This window comes from Embiotoca jacksoni, unplaced genomic scaffold (assembly GCF_022577435.1).
Source record: "Embiotoca jacksoni isolate LCO1_2020_lvr unplaced genomic scaffold, fEmbJac1.0.p SCAF_47, whole genome shotgun sequence".
NCBI lineage: Eukaryota > Metazoa > Chordata > Actinopteri > Embiotocidae > Embiotoca > Embiotoca jacksoni.
The window spans coordinates 710,001-734,034 of record NW_027185400.1 but is presented as its reverse complement, the minus strand read 5'-3'; the positions used below and the strand labels follow the sequence as shown (position 1 = coordinate 734,034).

Genomic DNA, 24,034 nt, shown 5'->3' with positions numbered 1-24,034 from the left:
CAAAAAGTCATACTATAACATGTCGTCTAAAATATGACCAAAAAGTCATACTATAACATGTCGTCTAAAATATGACCAAAAAGCCATACTATAACATGTCGTCTGAAATATGATCAAAAAGTCATACTATAACATGTCGTCTGAAATATGACCAAAAAGCCATACTATAACATGTCGTCTGAAATATGATCAAAAAGTCATACTATAACATGTCGTCTGAAATATGACCAAAAAGTCATACTATAACATGTCGTCTAAAATATGACCAAAAAGCCATACTATAACATGTCGTCTGAAATATGATCAAAAAGTCATACTATAACATGTCGTCTAAAATATGATCAAAAAGTCATACTATAACATGTCGTCTAAAATATGATCAAAAAGTCATACTATAGTATGTCGTCTAAAATATGACCAAAAAGTCATACTATAACATGTCGTCTAAAATATGACCAAAAAGTCATACTATAGCATGTCGTCTAAAATATGACCAAAAAGTCACACTATAGCATGTCGTCTAAAATATGACCAAAAAGTCATATTATAGCATGTCGTCTAAAATATGACCAAAAAGTCATACTATAACATGTCGTCTAAAATATGACCAAAAAGTCATACTATAACATGTCGTCTAAAATATGACCAAAAAGTCATACTATAGCATGTCGTCTAAAATATAATAAAAAAGTCAAACTATAGCATGTCGTCTAAAATATGACCAAAAAGTCATACTATAGCATGTCGTCTAAAATATAATAAAAAAGTCAAACTATAGCATGTCGTCTAAAATATGACCAAAAAGTCATACTATAACATGTCGTCTAAAATATGACCAAAAAGTCATACTATAACATGTCGTCTAAAATATGACCAAAAAGCCATACTATAGCATGTCGTCTAAAATATAATAAAAAAGTCAAACTATAGCATGTCGTCTAAAATATGACCAAAAAGTCATACTATAGCATGTCGTCTAAAATATAATAAAAAAGTCAAACTATAGCATGTCGTCTGAAATATGATCAAAAAGCCATACTATAACATGTCGTCTGAAATATGATCAAAAAGTCATACTATAACATGTCGTCTAAAATATGATCAAAAAGTCATACTATAACATGTCGTCTAAAATATGATCAAAAAGTCATACTATAGTATGTCGTCTAAAATATGACCAAAAAGTCATACTATAACATGTCGTCTAAAATATGACCAAAAAGTCATACTATAGCATGTCGTCTAAAATATGACCAAAAAGTCACACTATAGCATGTCGTCTAAAATATGACCAAAAAGTCATATTATAGCATGTCGTCTAAAATATGACCAAAAAGTCATACTATAACATGTCGTCTAAAATATAATAAAAAAGTCATACTATAGCATGTCGTCTAAAATATGACCAAAAAGTCATACTATAGCATGTCGTCTAAAATATGATTAAAAAAAAAAAAAAAAAAAAAAGTCATCGTCCAAAATTTCATTAAAACATCAAACTAAAGAATGTTTTCAAAAATGTCAGTATCGTACGTCATGAAAAGTTTTCAATCAGCTCTTCTAAAACCGGCCGACACTCTGCCACCACTACAACAGTAATGACCAAGAACCGTACATCTTCCACTGCTGTAGTTAGTTCCATGTAAAACTGCTGTTCCTAAAAAATGTTTTATTTGTTTCCCCTTAAAATGAATAATTTGTTGTTTATTCTCCTGAGTCACATTAACGTCTTATAATAAATGAAGCTGTTTAATTTGCTTTAAAACTTTTCAAAGCCAGAAAGCCTTTCATCCAAAAATAAAATAAATCATCGGAGAGACTTGAGAAAAAGCAAAATATAGTTTTTTTTGTAGAAGAAATGTTTTTCTCCTTTCCATTTCATCAATTGTTAATGAGATATCGATTATTTGAGATTTAAAGGTGTTGGTAGGTGTATCTTTTCCACTTTAGATCTTCTCATCCAAAAAGCCGAATCTATTTCCTTTAAATGAGGCGAGAGGGCCGAGGAAAGCTCAGGACCAGAGAGGTCAGCAGAAAGAAAACAACAAACCCTCAGGGTCCACCTCAAAAGTCCAAAACTCAAAACTCCACCTTTTTTTTCCTACTCTAAATAAAAAAATAAAAAAAAGAACAGCAGGTTTGGTCTTTTATTCGTCGCATTTTTTTCCATTATTTCCCGAAGAAATAACACGTCAACCGTCCTTCTGTGCATACTGTCTGTCAGTTTATTTTTTTATAAATCAGGAAGATATGATTTGTTATGTAACAGCCTGTACAATGCAACATACAGAAAACAAAAAAAAAAAAATACAAATTAAATTGTACAAAGCAGCACTGGGCTGTAAATAACCCATTTAATATTATTATTTTATTTTTTTTTTCACATTTTCGATTGGAAGTTTTTTTTCTCTGCCCAACCCGGTAAATCTCCTTGTCAGTTAGATCACAGCTGCTCGTAGAAGGTGACTGAGCTTCTTTATTTATAATCCGTGAGTTTGACTCGTCAAAACTGTGCCGTGAAAGATGGCGAGCGCTGGGAGGAGGGAGGAGGAGGAGGGAGGAGGAGGAGGAGGAGGGAGGGAGGAGGAGGATGGAGGAAGATGGAGGAGGAGGGAGGAGGAGGGGGGAGGAATATATGTTCTCAAGCAGGTTTAGCAAATTGGCAACAGGATTGAACGGCTGCTCACGTACAATCAATCGAAGTGGATATCCTGGATCCGATAAAAACCCCTCGTATAAACGAGTGTAAATCGATTATGTCTGCCGGAGCAGAAGAACTGCAGAGCCCTCATGAACAACGTTCACATGTAAACACCAGCGGAGGTCGTGGGGGACGCAAACGACTCAACTCTTTCCTGCTGCGACTCCCGAACAGCTCGTTGCTGCGGAGGTCCGGCCGGGTAAACAGTGTCGAGACATGACGGAGCCGTGGATGAGGGCGGAGGAGGAGGGAGGAGGTGGGGAGGATGGAGGGGGGGAGGATGGAGGGGGACCGGATCAAGTGTAAACGATGACGGGAAGCGAGACGATTGTGGAGAACCACTTTACACCTTGTTGGTTTCAGTTCGTCTTCAAAAAAGAAAGAAAAAGAAAAGTTGGGCCATCTCGGGGAGTGTGCGCCGTCGCTTTAAGAGATTCGACCGTTAACACTGTTCGGAAACACGAAGCGACAGTCGACCTCGACTCCTTTAAAAAAATAATAATAAAAAAAAAAAGGTAATAAAACCCGCCTGCCGCCTCCTCTGAACATCACCGATTATTATATTTTACATCGTGCGTTCAAACCTTTTAAAACAAAAAAAAAGTGTTAAAAAAAAAAAAGGACAAATCGACATTTCACCACAGTTGCCGGGCAACCAGCAGAGATCCCGCTTGTTGCCGAGTAACCGCTGACCCGCGTTTGCTCCTCTCCGGTTTCTACAAACACTAATTTTTGTTTTCGAGTTTTAGGAGTTGCCGATTGGTGCGTTTTCTTGCCCGGCGATTCCCAAACTGCGGTACGTGGACCGCCACGGGGACTCGCGAGTCTCGATGAACGACCCGACGACTGTTCCTCCGACTCCGACGTCTGCACTTTGGGTAGCCGACTTGCAGATGGTCGCCATAGAAACGGGATGCTTCTTTTGAGCTGCGGAGGCGCCGGTTGTAATTTTTTTTGTTTTTTTTTGTTTGTTGTTGTAAAAGTTAAATACGGTTTTTTTGAAAACAGTTCAAATAAGGTATCAGTGTCACCTTTGTGTTTTGAGTTCGATTAATGTTTCTGTACGAACCGTTTGGGAGAGGATCGGACGAGGCGAGCTGTCGCTTCCTGTTTTCTTTTTATGGCGTGGTAAAATCTCATCTAACGCCGAGCTAAAAAAACAACAACAAAACAAAAAAAAATGCAAACGAGCCCCAAATTTCTTTGAATCTCAGGACAAAGCCAGAAACGGCGGGTACATCCCCCACCCATTATGTCTGAACACACAATATTAAAAACAAAAAATATATATTTAGCTACACATTTTCTAGGCGTACGGCTGGAAAACATTTGTTATCATCTGGCACTATTTTAAATCCCCCCCCCCCCCCCCCCAAAAAAAAGGTGCAGTAAGATCTTTTCCAGACGCTCCAGTTTTCTCCACAGTTTAAAACGCTTTCTATTTGACGAGAGGAGTCAGAAGTGATGCTGGGCGAGGAAAGCAAACAGGACTGTTTTAGAAAAAAACAAATCAAATCAAATAAAAATAAAAAATGTGGAGACGGGAAGAGGACAGCAACATACAGCGGTACACGTGTAAACATCTTTTTTCCCTCCAGTTTTAAAAGCTCCCCCCGTATAGACGTCACTGTCACATGACACTCTTGGGTTCATCCTCAGATTCAAGTGTCTTTTTATATATATATATACATATATATATAAATATATACATATATATATATATATATATTTCTGTGAAAACATTGCCTTTTTTATTTTTTTTATTTTCTTGACCCACGTTTTCAGTCTTTTTCAGGTGACAGTTTGTTAAATATCTCCTCCCAAAATGAAACACTGACCAGAGCAGAGGTGGTACGAGTTCAAATAAGTGCGGAAAAGAAAAATTAAAAAAAAAAAGAAGACGCTAGTTTCGAGGGAGGAAAATAAGTTGATGGGAAGAGAAAAAAAAAAAAAAACGTGGCAAAAAATTAAATACAAAAAAATTCAGCCGATGAACAAACGTGTAGTGTCGATGAGACGTTAGCTTAAAAATTGCCCACGAGTGTCCGAAACATAAAGTGCAGGCAGTGTCTGTTCTTTGAAACCGCCGTCGCCGCCGGCAATTAAAAGAGTCCAAACAACAGAAAACCAACAAAAACAAAATCCAAAATGCTGAATTGTCCACAATCCGCAGCGGGAACAGCTGGATTCCAGAGGAGTCTCTCGCTCAAGGCAGGGCTTGGATTTGGTTGTCAGTTTACTAAAAGGACGAGGAGCGCCTGCCGCGCCGCCCGCCGTTCACTCCACTCGGACGAGCAGCCCGTACAGCAGCGTGCCGCCCTCTTCCTTGGTGATCCACTCGATCTCAGAGTTGCTGAAGCGAGGATCCAGCGGCTCGCTGTGGCCGAGGGTCTGAGGTCCGACCTTATAGGAGCCGGGGCGCACGCACACCTGGAATCCGACCTGAGCCTGGTGGCAGCGGTGAGAACGGGGGTCCCGAAATCTGCACGAGGAGGAGGAGGAGGAGGAGGAGGAGGAGAAGAAGAAGGACAGTCAGGAAATAAGCCCCGCCCCCTCGCTGACTGAATCCGGGCGGTGGACTTACTGCACTTTGGGAGCGAAGATCTCCAAGCCGGAGTAGCGCATGGTGGGGGAGAGGCGCACTCTGGGAACCTCCCTGCCGGGGGCGCTGTTCTCCTCCGGCTCGCTGTAGCCGTTCGGCCCCCTCGGCCTTCACCGGAGACACGGAGAAGATGGACGACGTCCCTGCAGCGATTACGTCAGTAAAAGAATTAGCTCGTACGTGACAGAGTGCTCCGTGAAGAAGAAAAGAAAAACGTCTTCATTACGTGTAGTGTGTTTCTATATAAAAACAAAGAGTGGTTCTGGTACCGGGCAGCAGCTGACTGTGGTCCAGCGTGCGTCGCAGGGCTCCTACGCTGGTGCCGTGGTACGCAATGTGCCACTTCTTCAGTGCATTAGAAACCTCACAGTGGGGCTTGATCCTGGATGAATAACATAAACTGTCGTTGACACACGTGCAGCAAAGAGAAGGCTGAACAGATGACAGATTACAAAAGGAAGACTTTGGTCACCTTGTTTTATGACATTTGGAAATGCTCAAAATCGGCAATCCGGGTTTTCCAATTGTCAGAAAGTGCATTTGGTTTCTAGATTCTCAAAACCCCCAAATAAAGACTTGTGATTGACGTCCCGCCGTGAAGCACGCTGCACGAAGCTGACCGGCTTCAAACGAAGTTAGCGCCCCAAAGGAGCCGAAGAGTTTTCACTCCGTGTGCCGAATTAACCGTCCGAGGTCGGACGTTCGCCAACTGTCAATCAACTGAAACGTTAATTGCGTTTCTTTTTAGGCAATCGAAGCGTCAGAAGTGTTGCGGCAGTGTTTCAGTTTCAGAAACGTTAAACCCAATTGTTCCCGGAAAGTCGCGAAGGTTGTGAATATTTGAAAAAGTTGCCGTTCTGAATACACGGGTGGAGTTTCAACACCTCGCCGCTCCGTCACGCGTCCGGCCGAGAGGCCCGTCCTCTCACCTGAGGGCGAAGCGGCACCATCCGAAGGGCAGCGCGTAGTCCCGGGGCGGCTCTCCTCTCTTGTAATACGCCTCGTCGCCCCGGAGCTTGTGGCAGGACTCGCAGTAGCACAGGTTGTACTTTGCATCTTCGTTGAAGTAACCATCTTAAACGAACAGCGAGTGGACACGATGTGATTTTAGAGCCGAGGGAGAGTTTGTGGTTGAGAAAGAGTCAAATGTGGAGGCGGAGAAATGAGGCCCCACCTGGTAACGTGAGCAGGTCCTTGAAGCGCGAGCACAGCGCCTGGTACTCGCAGGTCTTGTTGGGGTTGACCTCTGGAGGGGGCGTCCAGCACACACTCTCTTTGATTCCTGCAATTAAAAAAAAATAAAAATAAAAACCCTCAGGACTTCGAGGACTTCAATAAAGTTTAAATGACGAAACAAAACAAAAAACCACAACAGACTCTTACCGTCAACCATGTCGGCTTTCTCCATGTCTCCCTGACAGCGGGTCTCACCACTCTCTCCACCAACAGCTGGCACGTTGTTTGTTACTATAGTAACCTGCCATCACGACACAACATACGTTAGAGGAATATTACTTCATGTTTTCATAGTGATACAACAGCTCCGTTCTGAAGTGAGACGAGCATCTCAACCTCTGGACGTTTTGGACGACATTCGTTTGACGTCTTAAATGAAATTATTCTTAGAGTCAAGATTTTGTTTTCTTTGTCATATTAAAAACTTTTGCTCAGCGAGATGTCGAGCTGAGGATATCAGGCCCCGCCCACCTACAGCTAAAACCTGACTGCACCCAGGGCCTGTCAATCAAACAGACACGACCCCCAAAAAATGCGTCTTTTTAAGGCTTATTTTCTATTTAATGATGGGAATATTTTCAGATGAACCTCCAGAAAACTAACAGGAAAGACAAGACTTTAGCTCATGACACCATAATGACTTTTGGAAAAACTGTATTGACTTTGTATTTCATGCCAGAAGTTGAATAGGGAGTCTATGGAGCCGGAGCCTTTTCGCTCCTGCCCCTGGTGGCCCTTGGTGGTATTGCAGTTTACGGCACTTTCACATTGGCTTCACTTTTCAGACCTGGAAGCTACGTCTACTTTAGTAGACAGTCTATGCTTAAACGTTAAAAGTATTTGTATATATTTTAAATGAAAACACCGCCCTATTCTTGACTCTCGATTCCGATACCAGGATGGAAGAAGATGCACCGAGTGGTGGCGTTTGTGTGCCGACCTGTTCACACTGGCCGTAGAGGTCGATGAACAGGTAGCAGGGTGAGGGGATGTCCTGCGCCGCCACACCCTGGTCCATGCCGTTGACGTAGAGGTGGAGACAACTGTTGGCGTCCACCAGCAGACCCAACACCGTCCCCTCCGGACAAGTATCTAGATTAGGACCGTAGTTCTCGCATATCTGAGGAGGAAGTGTTCGGAGACGGTCGTAAAAGAAGGGAGGGTGAGAGCGTGAAAAAGAAAATGGACACAAACATGACAGACACGTTGGTGCGCGTACCTTTAGGGAGTTGTGGAAGACGGAGTCTCGCTGCAGCAGCCAGGCGGAGCGTTTCAGACAGCACGCCGTGGAGGGGAAGTTGAGCCGGTCGGGGGAGTGGCCTATCACCCCTAACGACAGCGACGACGTCCACGACGGGTTCAGACGGTCGATCTGAAACTGGAGGGCCGGAAAGAGGCTGGTGACGAGCTGGACCGGTCGCACGCTCTCTACATAACACGGTTATTAAAAATGAAGGCGGTTGAGGCCGAGACGGGAAACCAGACCTGGAACAGCTGCTGCCGAGCCAGCGGCTGGGCGGTGACCAGCAGGCCCTGGTTGTAGCTCGACACTCGGGCCGCCGTCAGATTCTGGTTGGACAGTTGGATGTTTTTGCCGTGGTTTTCCAGGAACGCCACGACGGTGGGCTCCAGCGCGCACGGCTCGCTCTCGACCTGGAGGCGACAGGAAGCGACATCGACGAGGGAAATGAAAAACCGAGGTTCTTAAGGTGTCGGGTCACTTTTGAATACGTCGCCGGCAGACGGATGTCACCGAGATAAAACGCCTAGCGAGGTTCTCTCCGTACCTCCCTGACGGGGGTGCTGTCCTCCTCTCCTTCGCTGCAGCTGTCAGAGGAGAGCGAGGGCGCCTTCACGCTCTCCATGTCCTCCATCAGCGAGGAGCTGACGATGGACACCGCCGTTATCTGCCCGTACAGGTCCAGGACCGCGTAAACATTCTGCAAGGAGCGAGAAGGAGGTGCTGGATGACATCACGGGTCTGCAAAGCTTCTTATTGTGCGAGCGTGTAAAAAAAATAAAAATAAAAAGGAGTCCATACCTTGGCCACCGCTGTAGCAGCAGGTCCCATGTCCTCTCCGTCGATGAAGATGTGCATGGTGTCGTCGTTGCACCTCTTCACGCCCACGCGGTTCCCGACCTGGAAACACACACTCAAGTCTTAACGTCTGCTGCTTCGGGTCAACGTTCAGGGAGCAGAGAGACCAAATGTGCTGAGGCAGCTGCTCAGTTGTCTGACAGGTAGCGGTACGGTGACCGGCTGACGACTGGATGCTTCGAATGTGTTTTCAGCTTCAAAAAGATTCCTTTTCAATAAATAATTGCAAAAGAATTGAACATGTGAATCCAGAGTAACGCTGGTTTATAATAAGAGTCCATCAGTGTTGATTTAATAGCAGTTTTCCTGCACGTCTCGTAAATTTCATGTTTTCGAGTCATCAATGAAAATGTGAATGATCTACTTCAGCAGCGAGGAATCGCGTTAATCAATAACTCAAGTCAAGGTTTAAATCTTAACGCCTGAAGGTTGATCCATAAACCGGACCTGACCGCTTTAAGCGCTCCACAACATTTGGAGTCGATCGTAAATCCAACCGGTAGGACTGCAGTGAAGTTGTTTTCCCCCCGCTCGCGGAGGAGGGGGAGTGCAGCTCACCGTCAGCCGGTCCAGCGAGCAGCCGTAGTTCTGGCGCTGCAGCGCGCCGTTGCGACGGACCTCCGAGCCGCAGAGCAGCCAGGTGACCTTGGTGCGGAGCTGCGGGAGGGAGGGGGAGAGGCCTGACAGCGGGCAGGACGGCAGCTCCGGGGGTGCCAGCGTGGTCAGGCCGATATGCAGCGAACCGCACCACTGCTCATCCACCTCATCAATCCTCACCTGCAGAGACGAGGGGGAGAGAGGGGGAGAGACAGAGAGAGAGAGAGAGAGAGAGAGAGAGAGAGAGAGAGAGAGGATCAGGGAAGAGAAAGAAACAAGTCCTGCCTGACAGGGAAAACAGAAACGGATTTTTTTTTTTTTTTTTTTTTTTTTACCGGAGAATTTTTAACCCTAAAATATACCGATATCTGCACGTTATTTTTGTCCACTTTTCAGAGCGTTTCTCCGGTAAACCGGTAAACCGGGACTCCCGGCGTACCTCGAAGAGCTCGTCCGCTTTGAGTTCCTTCGCACTGAACACGATGCCGTGAGCGTAACCTCCGACTCGGACGGCCTGGCAGCCCTCGCCGAGCAGCACCACGTTCTTGCCGTGTTTGCCGTGGAGCCGATGGGCGACGCCTGCTACTAAAAACACAAGACGGGACGAGACAAAGACATCCAGATGAGGCCTTCACTTCTCTGCTCTTATTTAGAAATAAACTCATGAACCAATTTACACGACTGCTCGGGATCATTTTCGTGAAGGATTTGCACGACGTGATCCCCCGTGCTGCAGCAGGCTGTGCTGACCTGTGTGACGACCCTGAGGTGTACCTGGGGAGTGGATGGGGAAGCTCTTCTCAGTGATGTTGCTGGTACAGAGGCTGTTGTCCAGCGGGCCTGAGGAGCTGGTGATGGACACCTGAACACACTGACCGTACAGGTCGATCACAGCGAACACTTCTGAGAGAAACGGACGGACACACACACACACACACACACACACAGAGAGAGAGAGACACACACACACACACACACACACACACACACACACAAACATATCAGACACATTTCGGGCATTTCATCAGTGTGTGGCTGCGGCCCGGCCCTCTAACTTCTGTCTGCCGTTCTTTACCCGGTGGCAGACCGGAGCAGGCGACGCCTTGGTCCACGCCGTTGATGTAATAGTGGAGATCTCCGCTGGCTGAGCGCATCATGCCGATCCGCGAGGCCGTCGTCAGGGAGTCCAGATCGCAACCGTAGTTGTTGCGCATCGTGTTGCCGTCCTGCATGATGGCCGTTCCACTGTGGACGAGAAATAAATACAAAAAAAAAAAAAATCAAATCTGTAAATGTTCGCATTCATGTAAATTGTTTCGTGTCTCCAAGTGAAAACGGTTGGGAGCATCATTGAAACACCAAGTCCGTCGAAACAACACCTACACATGTTCAACGGCCTTAAAAAAAAAAAAAAAAAGCAGAGCATCAGTACCTGAGCATCCAGGTGTCGTAGTCAATGTCGGTCATCGTGTTTGGAAACTCCAGCTCCTCTGGTCTGATGGCCGTCACTCCTGCACACACAGGAAGGAGAAAAAAAGAAAAGAGGTGGAACCAGTGATGGTGACACGAAGTATATTTGAAATCAGAGTCTGAACTGCTGCTTTGGAGATCAACGTGAGGTCGTAAGACCAGATCGCTGTGATACCACACAGACGTCACATCTGACCTGCTTCTATTGAACCTGACCAGCGGTCCACCATCTTCTGAATGATGATTTCAAACAGCTCTCCATCCCGAAGGCACCTGCAACACGCAAGTATTTATTCACCTGTAAACACCACGTGGCACCAAAAATGACCTGTTTGTACCTTTTTAACCACATAACTGATGAGAATAATGGGAGTTAGCTTCGACAAAAACATAACTCGTATGTATCAGAAATGCTCATTTGACGGCTCAAAAATATTTGAAGACACAGTTTGTAAAGACCAAAACCTTGAAATGCTTCTCGGGTTGTTGTCCGTCTGTCCCACAAATGAGCATTAAATAAACTGCGAGTCACATTTTACAGCTAACCCGGAACTAAAACTGCACAGCCGACGAAAAACCTGCTGTGAATCTGAATAACATTGTAAAAAAATAAAAAAAATAAACGGGGCTTCCTCTTTTTACACTCTTGACATCGACGCAGGAAAATATATCAGTGTGTAACCAACTTCATGTGGCAGTTCATCGTGTTTTCATGGTCACCAAACGCGACTTCAGGATCCCTCGTTTCACCTGTTGGAGATGACGATAGCGTCGTTGAACTCGCTGCGGCAGTTCTGGCGCAGGGCGGTGCGCCCCCCGTTGGTGATGACGGCGTTGGTGCCGTGCAGCTGGTGGAAACGCAGGTCAGTGGCGGCTCCTGCTACCGAGCAGGGGCTCCCGGGGGACATGGCGGTGGGGCCCTCGGAGCTGTCCTCTGGAAGAGGGGGGAGGTCCACTGAGACGGGAACAAACACAAAAAGGGGGCGGGGGAGGGGCGTAACTACTCGGTGCCATTATCATCTTCATCGTTGCCCCGCTGGTCTTCCTCCCTCTCTCACCCATGTCGTCCATGATGGTGGCCTGAGCCGCCTGACCGTAGAGGTCCACCACGGCGTACACGCTGGGGGGAACGTTCCAGGCCGCCGGGCCTTGAGCCACACCGTTCACAAAGAAGTGGAGGCTGCCGTCTTCTTTCCGCACGACACCGACGGTGTCGCCCGCCTGGAGGAAGAGGAGGAGGAAGAGGAGGAGGAGGGGGAGGAGAGGGACGAGACATTATTACGGGAGAAAGAGCGACGGGTGACATGACGGAGTGCTAAAAAAAAAAACAACAGGACTTACTTTGAGTCGGTCCAGGTTGTGTCCGTACTCATCCAGTATTGTGGTTCCGTTGTGCATCACTCCGTTCCCCGTCATCATCCACGTCCCTGCAACACATCGCACGACCTTCATCGGGCGTCCCGGTGGAGCAAATCGTTCCAACTTACGGAGGCGTTTTCTTTGATTTTACCTGAGCGCAGGTTTGTCATGGTGGAGGGCAGCTGCAGGTAGGCGGGGTTGTGCGTCGTGACGCCAATTTCAATAGAACCGGCCCACTTGTCCACCATCTTGTCGATGCGGACCTGGAACACCTCGTTGGAGCGCAGCGGCCGGCTGCTCAGGACCACGCCGTGGTTGAAGTCATCGGTCGCACTGTGAACGCAGCGTCGTTGAAGCCGGAGTGGGAAACTTTCACGCGCAAATGAATGTCTGTTAAACGTTCAGTACTTCTGGAAGCGGCTCACACCACGAAGATGAAGTCGATCGGCATCGTGTAAAATCTCTCTTTTTAAATCCGGTGTCTGGTGAGACATTCCTGTGGCGACCGCATGAGTGCACACCGGGCGTGCTCAGTGGGCACCTGAGACTTCTACCAGCTAACTTCTGGTTTAGCACGTTGCTAGCTCACGTGGCGATAAAAGAATTTAGTCGTTCGGCTCGTCTGGAGTTTGCAAAATGTTCCTGAGCTCGAGAGATCAAATTCTCAAAATGAAGCGAGCCGCAAAAGCAGTGACAGAGGAGACTACTGCAGAGCCGCTGACGTCACCAGTGTTTTTGTAATTACTCTCACTGGCAGCAGGGGGAGACAAACGTTCCCCACCGCAGATTTAATTTACCCAATTTTGTGTTTAAAATACTGGAAGTAGAGTATTTCTCCACATTACGCATCATACTTTTTTTTATTATTTAGACCAAACCTAGAACACATCACAGCAACAAGCCGAGTTTCTCTGTATCCAAACCTTTTTTAAGACCAAAAAAACCCCACTAAAACCCTCTGGATGCGTCAACTTATTTGTCTCGTTACGTCTTACACACAGTAAGTAGACATGCATTGGACTCACTGCGGCCGCAGCGCCGTCCTGCCGTCGCTGATGATGGCGGCCTTCTGGCCACAGTTGTGGTGAAAGAGCAGTCGGTCCGGCCCCTCGGCGTCCGGGGTCAGCGACAGAGCCGGCCGCGGTCGGCCCACGTCGGGCGACAGAGCCCGCATGATGGCGTTGTTGCGTCTGAGGCGGTCGCTGTGGTTGTGGTTGTGCACGATGGTGACCTTGACGGCCATGCCGTAGAGGTCGACCACGCCGTAGACGACGGCGGGCGTCTGAGCTGCCGCAACACCTGGAAAACACACGAAGCCGTTAAGAGGTGGAAGTCGACCTGCCGGAGAGTCCGACGGTTCTTCTGCTTTTAAGTATGAAGGTAGTTCATCTTCAGATCCGCTGTGACACTGCTGACAGTCTCTATTTGTGGCGTTATGAATAATTGATTCATCCATTGCAGCTATTTTGTGATTAGTCAGCAGATAGTTCACAACGTAGAGCATCATGGGATCAAACAGGAAAACAAAATACTAAAAATGTCACTAAATATCTACGACACCGACTGATATGTTAACGTTTCACTGGTTTCAGTGTTTTTCCACGATGGTGCAGATTTCCTCCGAGCCGATTGGTTGCGTGTTTCTCAATCACTCATTCATACAGGTAACAGCTGTAATCCACTCACGGTGCAGCCCCGGGCTTCCTTTCCCCCTTCATGCGGGGTCTCACCTTGATCGATGCCATTGATGTAGAAATGAAGCGCCCCGCTGGCTTTGCGCATCAACCCGATGTGATCTCCCTCCTGGACGGCGGACGAGAGGAGACGACGGAGAATGTAACGACAGATTTATCGGCACCGTGCGAGTCCGAGTGAGGTGTGCTGTGCGTGTTTTGTGTATCGCCACGAACCTGAAGTTCATCCAGGCTGAATTCACAGTATTCCCTGCGGGTTCCTTTCCCGTTGGTTAATATCCCGCAGCCGCTCATCATGATTGTACCTTGAAAGAAAAATAAATAAAGTCCAAATAAATTCCCGATGAGCACTTTCTGTTACGTTTACTACAGATTCTCCGTGAGGTTTGTGTGTGTTACCTGAACGCAGATTTGTCATGGTTGCGGGATAGTCCAGGTTGTTGGGGTTGTGCGTGGTCACGCCGATCTCTATTGAGCCGGACCACTTGTCCACCAGCTTATCAATGCGAATCTGATGAAACGGAGGAAACAGATCTGAGTATTTATCCTGACTTTTATTCCAGCCCAAACAAAAAAATAACTGTTTTTCTGTTCAGGCCTGAGATTCAACGTGCTCTCGTGTGTTTGGGAGGTTTAATCAACCACCAACGGGGACGCCGGTTCGGTCGGTAACAACGAGCCGCGCGATCGTAAACACCTCGAACATCTCGTTGTGCCGGAGCGGCCGGTTGGTCATCACCACGCCGTTGTTGAACTCGTCCAGCGGTCTCCTCCGCTCCGCCGTCTTGTTGTTGTTGCTCAGTTTGATCAGCGTGCCGCACTTCTCGTGGAACAGCAGTGCGTCGTTGGTGGTCATCCCGCCCGTCGGCGCCCCCGGCGCCGCCCCTCCATTACCAGCGGGGGTGTTATTAGTGTTGCCGGCATCTCCTCCGGCTCCGCCTCCTCCCGTTGTCCCCGTTCCACTGTCACTGTTCACCGCACCTCCTCCGCTGCTGTTGCTCCCTCTGTCGTTCCTGGAAGAGGACTCCGTCCCCGTGTTTCCTCCTCCCCCTCCGTCGCTGCTGCCTCCTCCTGTTCCTCCTCCACCGTCTTCCCCTCCGCCCTCGTCTTCGGAGCGGTAAAAGGATACTATTGCGTTGTTGAAGACGTCGAAGAGCTGGTGCTCCGTCAGAACTGGAGAGACACAGGAAGAGAGCGGTGGTCAGCGGCGGTCGGGCCGCAAAGAGTCCGATCGGAGGAGGATTTTCTCACCACTGTCGGGCTCCAGGTTGTTGGGGAACTTGTCCGGTCGGCTGTGACTGCAGCTGAGCTCAGGCACTGGCAGAAGGAAGCGAAAAAGGGAAACAGGCGATGAAAACAACCCGACAGACGGAGGCGCCCGAGAGCCACGCCGATAAACAGGCTTCCTACCTTCGTCTCCGTTCATCATTCCATTCAGTGCTGCCGCATTCATAAGTGCCGCGATCCCCGCGTCCTCCCGAACCCCGCACACGACCACCTCCTCCTCCTCCTCCTCCTCATCGTCATCCTCCTCGTCCTCCTCCTCCCGCTCTATTGTCTCTCTCTCTCTCTCCGCGGAGGGCGGCGGCGGCTCGCAACTCACCACCGTCACTTGAGTGCACTTGCCGTACAGATCCACCACCGCCCACAGTCTGGTCGGCAGGCCGCTGGCGGCCGCGCCGCAGTCCTGCCCGTTCACCCACAGGTGGAGCTCGCCGCGGGAGCTGCGCTGAATGCCCACGCGGTCGCCCTCGGCGAGCTGGTCGAGGTCGCGGCCGTACTCCTCCAGGACGGAGCGGCCGTCCCGTAGCACCGAGCAGCCCGACACGATCCAGGAGCCGCCCTTGAGGCCCGTGGCGCTGCTGGGGAAGTCCAGCGCGGCGGGGTCCAGTGCCGTCACGCCTATTTCAATGGAGCCGCTCCACGAGTTCACCTGAAGGGGAGATCGGAGAGGTTCATGATTTCACCAAGTTATGTATTATTTAACGGCAATGTCAACAAAAACAAAAAAACAATGGCACATCTTCTTCACAAGTTACCAGAGCCTGAAGTCGCTCCCTGCACACGCCAAAACACTCAAGAACACTCAGAAACATCTTAAAGCAGCTTTTAGCGATACCAAATGAATTCTATTAAAAGGTGATATAAAATGTAGAGACACCGGCGAACAAAACAACCGCGAAATATCCATACGGAGAAAGTAGTACGAAAACAGCTGTCGCCAGCTGTTCCTCAGAGCGTAAAAAGACTCAGCGTGGAGGCTGCAAAGCTGCGATGTGAGAGTTACTGCTATAAAAGAGTGAAGCGTTGTGCTAAAAACTGCAGGTAGATATCTATGGAAAACAAAGGGTGTCTTGTTGTATGATCCATCATGTTATTTTTAGTCATCCTGTCAGTGGAGAACGTAGCTCAGGGAGCGCTGCTTTGAAAAAAAAAAAAAGAGGCAGGACAGCGTGAACACACCAAAATGCAGGAAATTTGTAGGAAAAATCCGTCGTGGGCAACTCGGGCGCTGCGGCGGCAGACAGCTCGTCGGGCAACGTGCAAGAATCAGGACGGAGGAAAAAAAACCTCCCGAAAGGTGGAGAAAAAAAAAAAAGCACCGGTCCCACAAAAAGTCTTGTAATACCCAAACTGGCAGGTTCGAGACATAATGATGCAGAGAGGCAGTTGTGTACACATCCTGTTCTATATTTAGACCGGGCGTAAGGTAAGACTAAGACTATTACATCCTGCTGACATCACAGTCGACCGATTAAACTACAGACTGTTTAAAACACCTGCAACATGGTGGGGGAGTGGGAGGGGTGGGGTGGGGGGCACAGCAGGTGTCAGCGGACCGCGACATCAGAAGAATGTAATCAATGCCATGACGTCGCCTCGACACGACTTGTTATTTTTCAGGTTGGTTGTTTTCCTGATGAAGACCAGCGAGGTTGAACTGTTCCCTCCTTCAGTCTAATTAAGGTTTTTACAGCTTTAATCCAGAGCGCAGATATTTTTATCTACTCTATTAAAAAATACATACAAAAGGCTGTCCAAACACAATTTGTGGGACTGCAGAGCTGAGAAGATCACGTCACGAGACGTAGTGACACTCCTCGTTTTTATTGAAGCTCGGCAAATAAAAGTTTTATTTGATAAAAATGAAGTTTTTTTTTGTTTTTTTTTAAACGCTAGTGATTAAAGGCGAGGTAAGAGTCCTCCAATATAAACACCAGCATCAATGGGGTGCCAAATATATCGTTCATGGCAATATTGGTATGATTTTTAGTAGGATCTAAAAATATATGTTAAAAAGATGGATATATAATGATTTATATATTTAAAATATATATTTTATTTGAAACTAGAACACGTATTTTTTTGTATTTTGTCATATTGTTAATAATATCGTCACTGAAAAAGTATTGTAAAATATCGTGACATTTTCTTATTCAATGTACAGTAGATATGTTGGTCATCAACTTTTTTTTATAGTATTTGACACCTAAAAATCTGCAGATTTTTGCGCCGCTTGAATAAATTCGGGGCGTTTTGCTGGATGATGCTTGTAGCTTCAACGAGCTTCTTTCCACTGTTTTGAGACTGAATTAATAACATGAGGTTCAACCTTATGAAAACACAGACGCCTCTGTGGTCCAGCTGTGATGATTAAATCTGTCCACACAAAGCATACAAGTCTGCAAACACACAAGCTTCACCTCAATATTCATACCTGAAGCTAAACACACACACACAAAAAAAAATCAAGACAGCGTTCACTTGTCGTTGTCTTTGCATGACATTGGACTCGTATCACCTAACAAGCAGCCCGACATATCCGTTCCTTCCCAGTAACACAAAACTCCCCCAGAAGACGACGATAACGTGATACTGTATTGATCTCCAGGGGTGAATTCTGGGGGGACGGGGGGAGGTTTTTCTTCCTCATTTTTTTGTGTGGGTCCCGTGATGTGGAGGAGAGACTGCAGTCGGTGCGGATTCACAGTCTCGGCTTCGGCAGATGCTCGTGGACACGGAGCCGTGAACCCGTGTCATCCCGCTGAGGGAGCGATCTCCGGGCTCCACCTGCTGCTCAAGGAGAAAAACGTCCACCATATAAAAAAAAAAATAAAAAGAAGAATAAAAACTACGCAGTGTTTTTCCTTAGGAGCTAAAAGCCAACGCCGAGTTTCATCCTCAGCCTTCAACTGTTCTCCCCTTTTCTAGTTTCCTCTGCTACGCCACGGGACTCCGGTTGAAGTTGGCAGAAATCCATCCGGACGCAAGTGACCTTGACCGTAACATTGAAGCTTTAACGAGCTCCCGGGATGAGACTCTGCGGCGTGCCAAGGAGAAACAACAACAACAACAACAACAAAAAACAACCTTTCTTCCGAGATCAATACTATTTCTAAAGTATTGTGTGCTTCCTCTCCTGCTGCTCAGCTCTCAAGACAGGTGCTATGTGAGGCAGTGTGCTACGGCAGCCCCGGGTATCTGGGTTAACAGATTTAGTAGTAGCTCGGTCTGACCGGGTCGCCGTGTGGACGAGACAGACATCTCCGTCTCCTTACGTAACAGCAGGCTGTGGGTGTCTGCCTCTCAGCCTCTCAGCCTCTCGCTCGCTCCACTCCGGAGACCAATAACTGCAGGATACAACTGCACAAAACAGGCCGACGAGGATCACCGGGCAGCTTTTAAAGCAATGAAACATTTATTGCACTTTGCAAAATTTTAAAAGCAAATCCTGAAACTCATTCGGGGTTCAGATGTCAAATTATCTGACTTTCATTGTGTGAAACAAAACAAAAAGTTGAATTTCCATGAAAACTAGTCCGTGCAAAACTGTTTTTTTGTTGTTTTTTTGATTCACAGGTTGTTCAAAGTTTCTTTTTTTTTACATATCTTTACCAAGTATTTTATAACCACATTCAAGGAATCATTACTAATTGTGTCAGAAAGTGTGTTTATCATCATTTTGTTGCAGCACACGCAGACGTTTTCCAACAAACAGTTCAATACCTAAAGATATTCAGTCACCTAGCAGGTGAGATAAAAAAACAACAACAACAACAAAACAAATAAAAACATCAGCATCAAATCAGCTGATTGTTTCCACTCATCTCCAGTTTGAAACAACATGCAGGATATATGACGAGATCCTACAGCTCTGGACGGTTGAACTGGATCTCTTCATTTCTGCAGCTTCCCACACAAAACCAACCGTTCCCAAAATCACAGCAAACTTTACGTGCAAAGAAATCCCCCTGATTCGTTTCCCAGCCTCCTCTGTAGACGCCAGCGGGCACTCTGCGATGGAAAAGTATTGATTTTCAGACGCGTCACGACAGAGCACGAGGCTGTTTATGAGGCCGAGGATCGCGAGCTCCCATAACGGATGCGTAATCATTTACGGACAAGCGGCTGCTATTCAGGCCGACGTTTAGGTTTCCCGGCTCCCGCGCAGCTCGGCGTCTTCCTGAATAACCTCTCTCTGCGTCTTTGGCCCGACACGCTTGTCATTTTTTTTTTTTTTTCTTAAATTTGGCGCGCGTGCGGCCCAGTTGGCGCCGGCACCGGCTCGAGAGCCGTCGTGTTGTCGATGAGCCCCGTCGGGTGGCGAGGCTGCGGAGGTCATCAACAACGGCAGAGGCAAGCTTTCCTCCGCTGATAAGAGCCAGAACGTAAACACAGGAACCTGGACGCGATATGAACGGACGTGGTTCCACCGGAGCGCGCGACCCGGCGGCGCGCAGCCACGTTGAAGTCACGCGGGCGAGTAGGGTTGAGCAACAGTTACAGCAAAGTGATTATATACATATATCTGGTCCAAAAAAACACCGCGTTATTTGTGATTTATCCACATAATGGAATTGAGTTCTCTTTTTCATGACACTTAATATTAAATAATAATAATAATAATAATGTTAATAATTCTACATCAAGCGACTAAATCAACATATTTTATGGGAATGTCTGTTTTGCATGAAGTACTGTTCAAAAATTGGCATCAGAAGAATTTAAGAAGAAGAGACCTGAAGCAGTAAATAATAAACTGATGGGATATTTATGATGGAAAATATCTGACTTCTTTCCCAGAAAAAAAGAAGAGAAATGGATCTTCTTCACCGGAGACGATCAGAACCGATGAGCAAGAAAAGAAACCGATGGTTTAAAAAACAACAACAATGAGGAAGGGACTGGTGCGTTTTTGTTTTTGTACAAACACCAGGAATGAATGAGTAATAGCATGAAGTGCATTATTACACTCAAGCAGCTAAAATCTGAAAATACTCTGTTTGAACTCAAAATGATTTAAAAGGGAATAAAGTTCACGCAAACTATGATAAATATTAATAATATGTGTATGTGAGTTAACAGCTCTCCCACGTAGTTTGTTGTTGTTGTTGTTTTTTTCCCCCTTTTAAACTTCTCACACGGTTTAATTTCAATAATATTATAAATAATCCCAACATTGCTGTACTTTGGATATAAAAACTGTTTATAAAGCAGATCAAACCAGCTCCACCTGCTTTACACACTGATGATTCACTATTAATTATCTAATGATATATTTATAGATATTTATAGATATAATAGTTCAGTCAAAAGGACCAAACCGGCTGTTTCTTTAATACTTTTAATTAAACATAAATAAAATCCATGCAGGACTTTTTTTTTTTTTTTTTTTTTTTACTTGTATTGTTAGATTTGCTGTAATTTGTACTTTTTGTAAAGTAAATATAATCGGGAGTACTTCCTCCACCTCCGAGTCAGCCTGCCGTGACCACTGCGGTACAATTACCCGTCAGGACGCAACGGGCGGACGGGCTCCCGGTCACCGGCTCCCGGTCACCGGCTCCTTCACAACCAGAACTCAACGTTTAACAGCCGAACCGAGCCCCCGAAGAACCATTAAAAAAAATAAATAAATAAACCGGCACCCGTCCAGACAAGTCTAGCGGGCTCAATAGCACGGCTAACCGTCGGTACCCGGGCGGGTTCGCCGTGCGCTCGGAGGTTCCGTTTAACGTCTCCGCCCGCCGGGGGGGAGGAGGAGGGGGAGGTGGAGGAGGAGGAGGGGGGGTTGAAGCCGTTTATCGAGTCCTTCTGGGTCCCGCTGCGTGTCTCGATATGTCCGAAACCGGACGTCTGAACAGTCCCGGCGGCTGTCAGGTCGCGTAAACCGCCCCGGGCAGCGGCACCGACACACGGACCCCCGGCTCGTCCCGGCGGCTCCTTCCCGCCGCCCCTCGCACCCGCTCGGCTGCAAGCGAGCGGCGAGCAGCCGAGCGACGGGCCCGCTTGTTGTTTACCTTCTTGTCGATACGGACGGTGAAGACATCCCGGTCCCGCAGCGGCTCCTTGCTGAGCACCAGGCCGTGGTTGAACTCCTGGACGGGCTGGTTGCGCCGGGCGGTTCGGTTCGAGTTGGACAGGCCGATCAGCTTTCCGCTCCGCGGATGCAGCTCCGCCGCCATCTTCAGTGGGCGGCCAGTGTGCGCGACAGTCGGGCTTTGCGACAGTAACGTACTACTTCCGGCACATTTCTGTCTGCAATCAATACAGGAGTGTTCCCATAATGCTGTAAATATGGCATCACATTTCAACGTGGCTCCTGTTTATGGATCATTGTTTTCAGTCCAATCTTATTTAATTTTAGCTCTATTTCAGTCTTGTGTTTTGTTTCCTATTTCATTTATTTTTATTATTATTATTATTATTATTTTAAACAGCCTGCATGGCTTCACCCAGCCCTGTTCTTTCTTGACTTACCCTTTCTTTTTTTTTTTTTACATTTCTTTTTACATTATATTTATCTTTTCATGTTTATACTTGTTTTCAATAATCTGTCGTTTATGAAAAAAAAAAAAAAAAAAAGAAGTAGCACGTTTCTCTGCCCAATACATTTTAAATTGACATGATATCATGAATAATATCTAAAAGCATCACTCACAAATATAAAAAAAAAAAATAAAAAAAAATGCAATAAACAATGTAATATATTTAGTATTTATTCAATCTAAATCAATTTGATAAAATTTTGCTCTTATTTCTTTTCTTTTTTTTTAAAGATGACAAGCAATATTTTTGATTTTACATGTGTCTGGTGCTGTTTCATTGATTCAATGACATCATACACAAGACTGGACAGGATGAATTCAACGTGTTCTTCACTAATCCACTAGGGGGCGCACATACCACGTCCCGAACCAGTGACTGTCACTAGGTGTTTAATCACAAGGTCTTAATTTCCTCGAAGCACCGTTGGCCTTCAATTTTGCCTTCAATGCAGCAGCAAAATTCATATTCATCAGCAGCCACTTTAAGGAGAATCATACTTTATTCAGAAATATGCTGTTACCAAGGTGACAAAACCACTCACGTTTCTCAAATGAATCGGTATATTGTGTTCGAATTGGGGTGAGTAGAAGGGGCATCTATTTAAAAAAATGTGAATATTTAATTGTAAATTATTTACATTTTTAGAGGTCAATTGGTACACGTCTAACTACAGAATGAGTAGCCTAATAAAAAAAAAACTAAAGGGGTTATCTGCTCTGCAGAGGAAGATGTTCTTGCCTCTATCGTTTTGTAGACAACCTATCACTTTATATACATTGCGTTTTTATATAATTTGGACCTACAGGCAACGGAGTAAATGCATCTACTGCACATCTTTAGTCCACATACTGTGTGTGTGCTCTCGTGGTCTATGCGGGGCAGCTGTGAGAGGAGACTGACACGTGTTTGACAGCTAAATCCAGATCCAAATCTCTTCCTTCGACCCGGATCTTCTCCAGGCAGCCTGTCAAGAAGCGGGAGCCAACGCCGTCATCACCTTCACCTGAAAGGAAACGCCAACTCACCGATGGATTTTCAGTTCAAAGGTATATTTCGTATCAAAACATATTTTGTTTGTTTTTTTTGTTTTGTTTTTTTTAAACTGTAAATCTTGTCTTCTCTTTCTGAACAATAATACAAGACCTTAAAATACAAAATATATATATATATAAACTGCAGCTGCTCTGGAATGATTTAAGGCCACACAGACAGTTTTGAAACACACTGTTCTTCATCGCTGCGTAATCTCACCCAAAAGACCCCCGATGGCGAGACGACCCTCCGTCCAAGCTGGCAAAGAACCAGAGTGGCTCGCCGAACTCACGGATAACGTGGTGGCTTTTGATTCATCTTTATCCAGACGCACTTTCAGTAAATCTTTCATAAAGGTTATCAGCAGTCTCCGGAAAGAGTTTTTCATGGTGATCTTCTCTTCCCCAAAAGTGAGAGTGACGTCCTGCAAAATCCAAACAGAGACAGAATATAACTCTCGGTGAATCCACGGCGGTCTCCAGTCTGTGTGTTTGCACAAATGTTTTGTGTGTGTTTCCATGAGTCAAATGTAGGCACTGTAAACAGACGCTGGGAATTATTTGCAAATCAACTGTGGCTAATGACTGATATACGTGCGTACCTGTGTGTTATTATTGGCTTCTAAAGTGAACATGAACTCGTGCCCTGCAGCCTTGATGCTCATAATGACCCCATTCATCTGAGTGAAATCACCCCACAACTCAATCTTCACTCCATCATCTCCCTCAATTGGAAAAACTGCAAAAAGACATTAAAAAGTCGCATGATTAATACATTCTGTATTGAAATAACCTTTTAGCCTTTCATATTTCTACCCACGACGCCTTGTCATGCGAAAGTGCGTCATTCGGGAAGCACGTTATTAAATGCAGGAGCTTTGAGGCTTTCCATATCTTGTATAACTTCATGCAATGATCCCACCTGAGGTGTTGAAAATGGCAAATCCTGTGCCGGGGAAGTAGCTGCCAGGCTGTATGTTTTGATCGCAGGGCCAGAGCTCCTCTACCTCTGTCTTCCACGGGACGCTGAGGTTCAGCCAGCTGCCGTCCCGCATGCAGCCGTCCATCTGCGGCTCGAACTACAGCAAAGAACACAGAGCAGAGGAGAACCTATGGTTGGTGCAGAAATGTTCAAGGATCCAGATTATTTCCAGTGAACTTGTGAAAAGAGAAGAAAAGTTACTCTGGGAAATGTAGAAGAAGAAAAAAAAATCATCCCAAAATTCATTTATTACCTGAACTATCATCTTCTCCTTGTTGATCAGGATCCCACCGAGGGCCAGTCGAAGTTCACCTGACATGACCTCCTCCATCTGTGGGGTTCGCATGGCCACAACCAGCCCGTTCACGCCATCCACCTCCAGAATTACAAACATCCCCTGGTTGCTCACCTCCAGCTTGGTGACACCAAGAAAA

The 24,034-nt window shown here is 46.4% G+C and overlaps 2 protein-coding genes across 2 annotated transcripts in view; both read right to left on the bottom strand.

The window, feature by feature from the left end:
- Positions 1-2,202: 2,202 nt before the first annotated feature.
- On the bottom strand, positions 2,203-21,632 carry neurl4 (neuralized E3 ubiquitin protein ligase 4). Its single transcript, XM_069169876.1, is given in 30 exon segments — positions 2,203-5,183; positions 5,286-5,398; positions 5,400-5,446; positions 5,573-5,685; positions 6,233-6,377; positions 6,478-6,585; positions 6,687-6,780; positions 7,480-7,659; positions 7,759-7,917; positions 8,025-8,192; positions 8,327-8,479; positions 8,581-8,679; positions 9,196-9,414; positions 9,674-9,819; positions 9,985-10,137; positions 10,310-10,479; positions 10,667-10,745; positions 10,901-10,977; positions 11,455-11,659; positions 11,763-11,925; positions 12,046-12,131; positions 12,215-12,396; positions 13,089-13,362; positions 13,794-13,866; positions 13,974-14,062; positions 14,157-14,268; positions 14,455-14,930; positions 15,009-15,074; positions 15,168-15,690; positions 21,059-21,632. Coding segments are annotated over 30 exon segments (4,842 nt in total). The 5' UTR covers positions 21,224-21,632; the 3' UTR covers positions 2,203-4,978.
- Positions 21,633-22,067: 435 nt separating this feature from the next.
- shbg (sex hormone-binding globulin) overlaps positions 22,068-24,034 on the bottom strand; it is a 3,538-nt gene continuing 1,571 nt past the window's right edge. The window contains exons 4-8 of the mRNA XM_069169877.1: positions 23,854-24,015; positions 23,541-23,697; positions 23,221-23,357; positions 22,839-23,043; positions 22,068-22,590 (exon numbers count right to left, since the gene is read on the bottom strand). Coding sequence (XP_069025978.1) covers positions 22,457-22,590; positions 22,839-23,043; positions 23,221-23,357; positions 23,541-23,697; positions 23,854-24,015 — 795 coding nt within the window. The 3' untranslated portion in view covers positions 22,068-22,456. The remainder of the gene's footprint in view (positions 22,591-22,838; positions 23,044-23,220; positions 23,358-23,540; positions 23,698-23,853; positions 24,016-24,034) is intronic.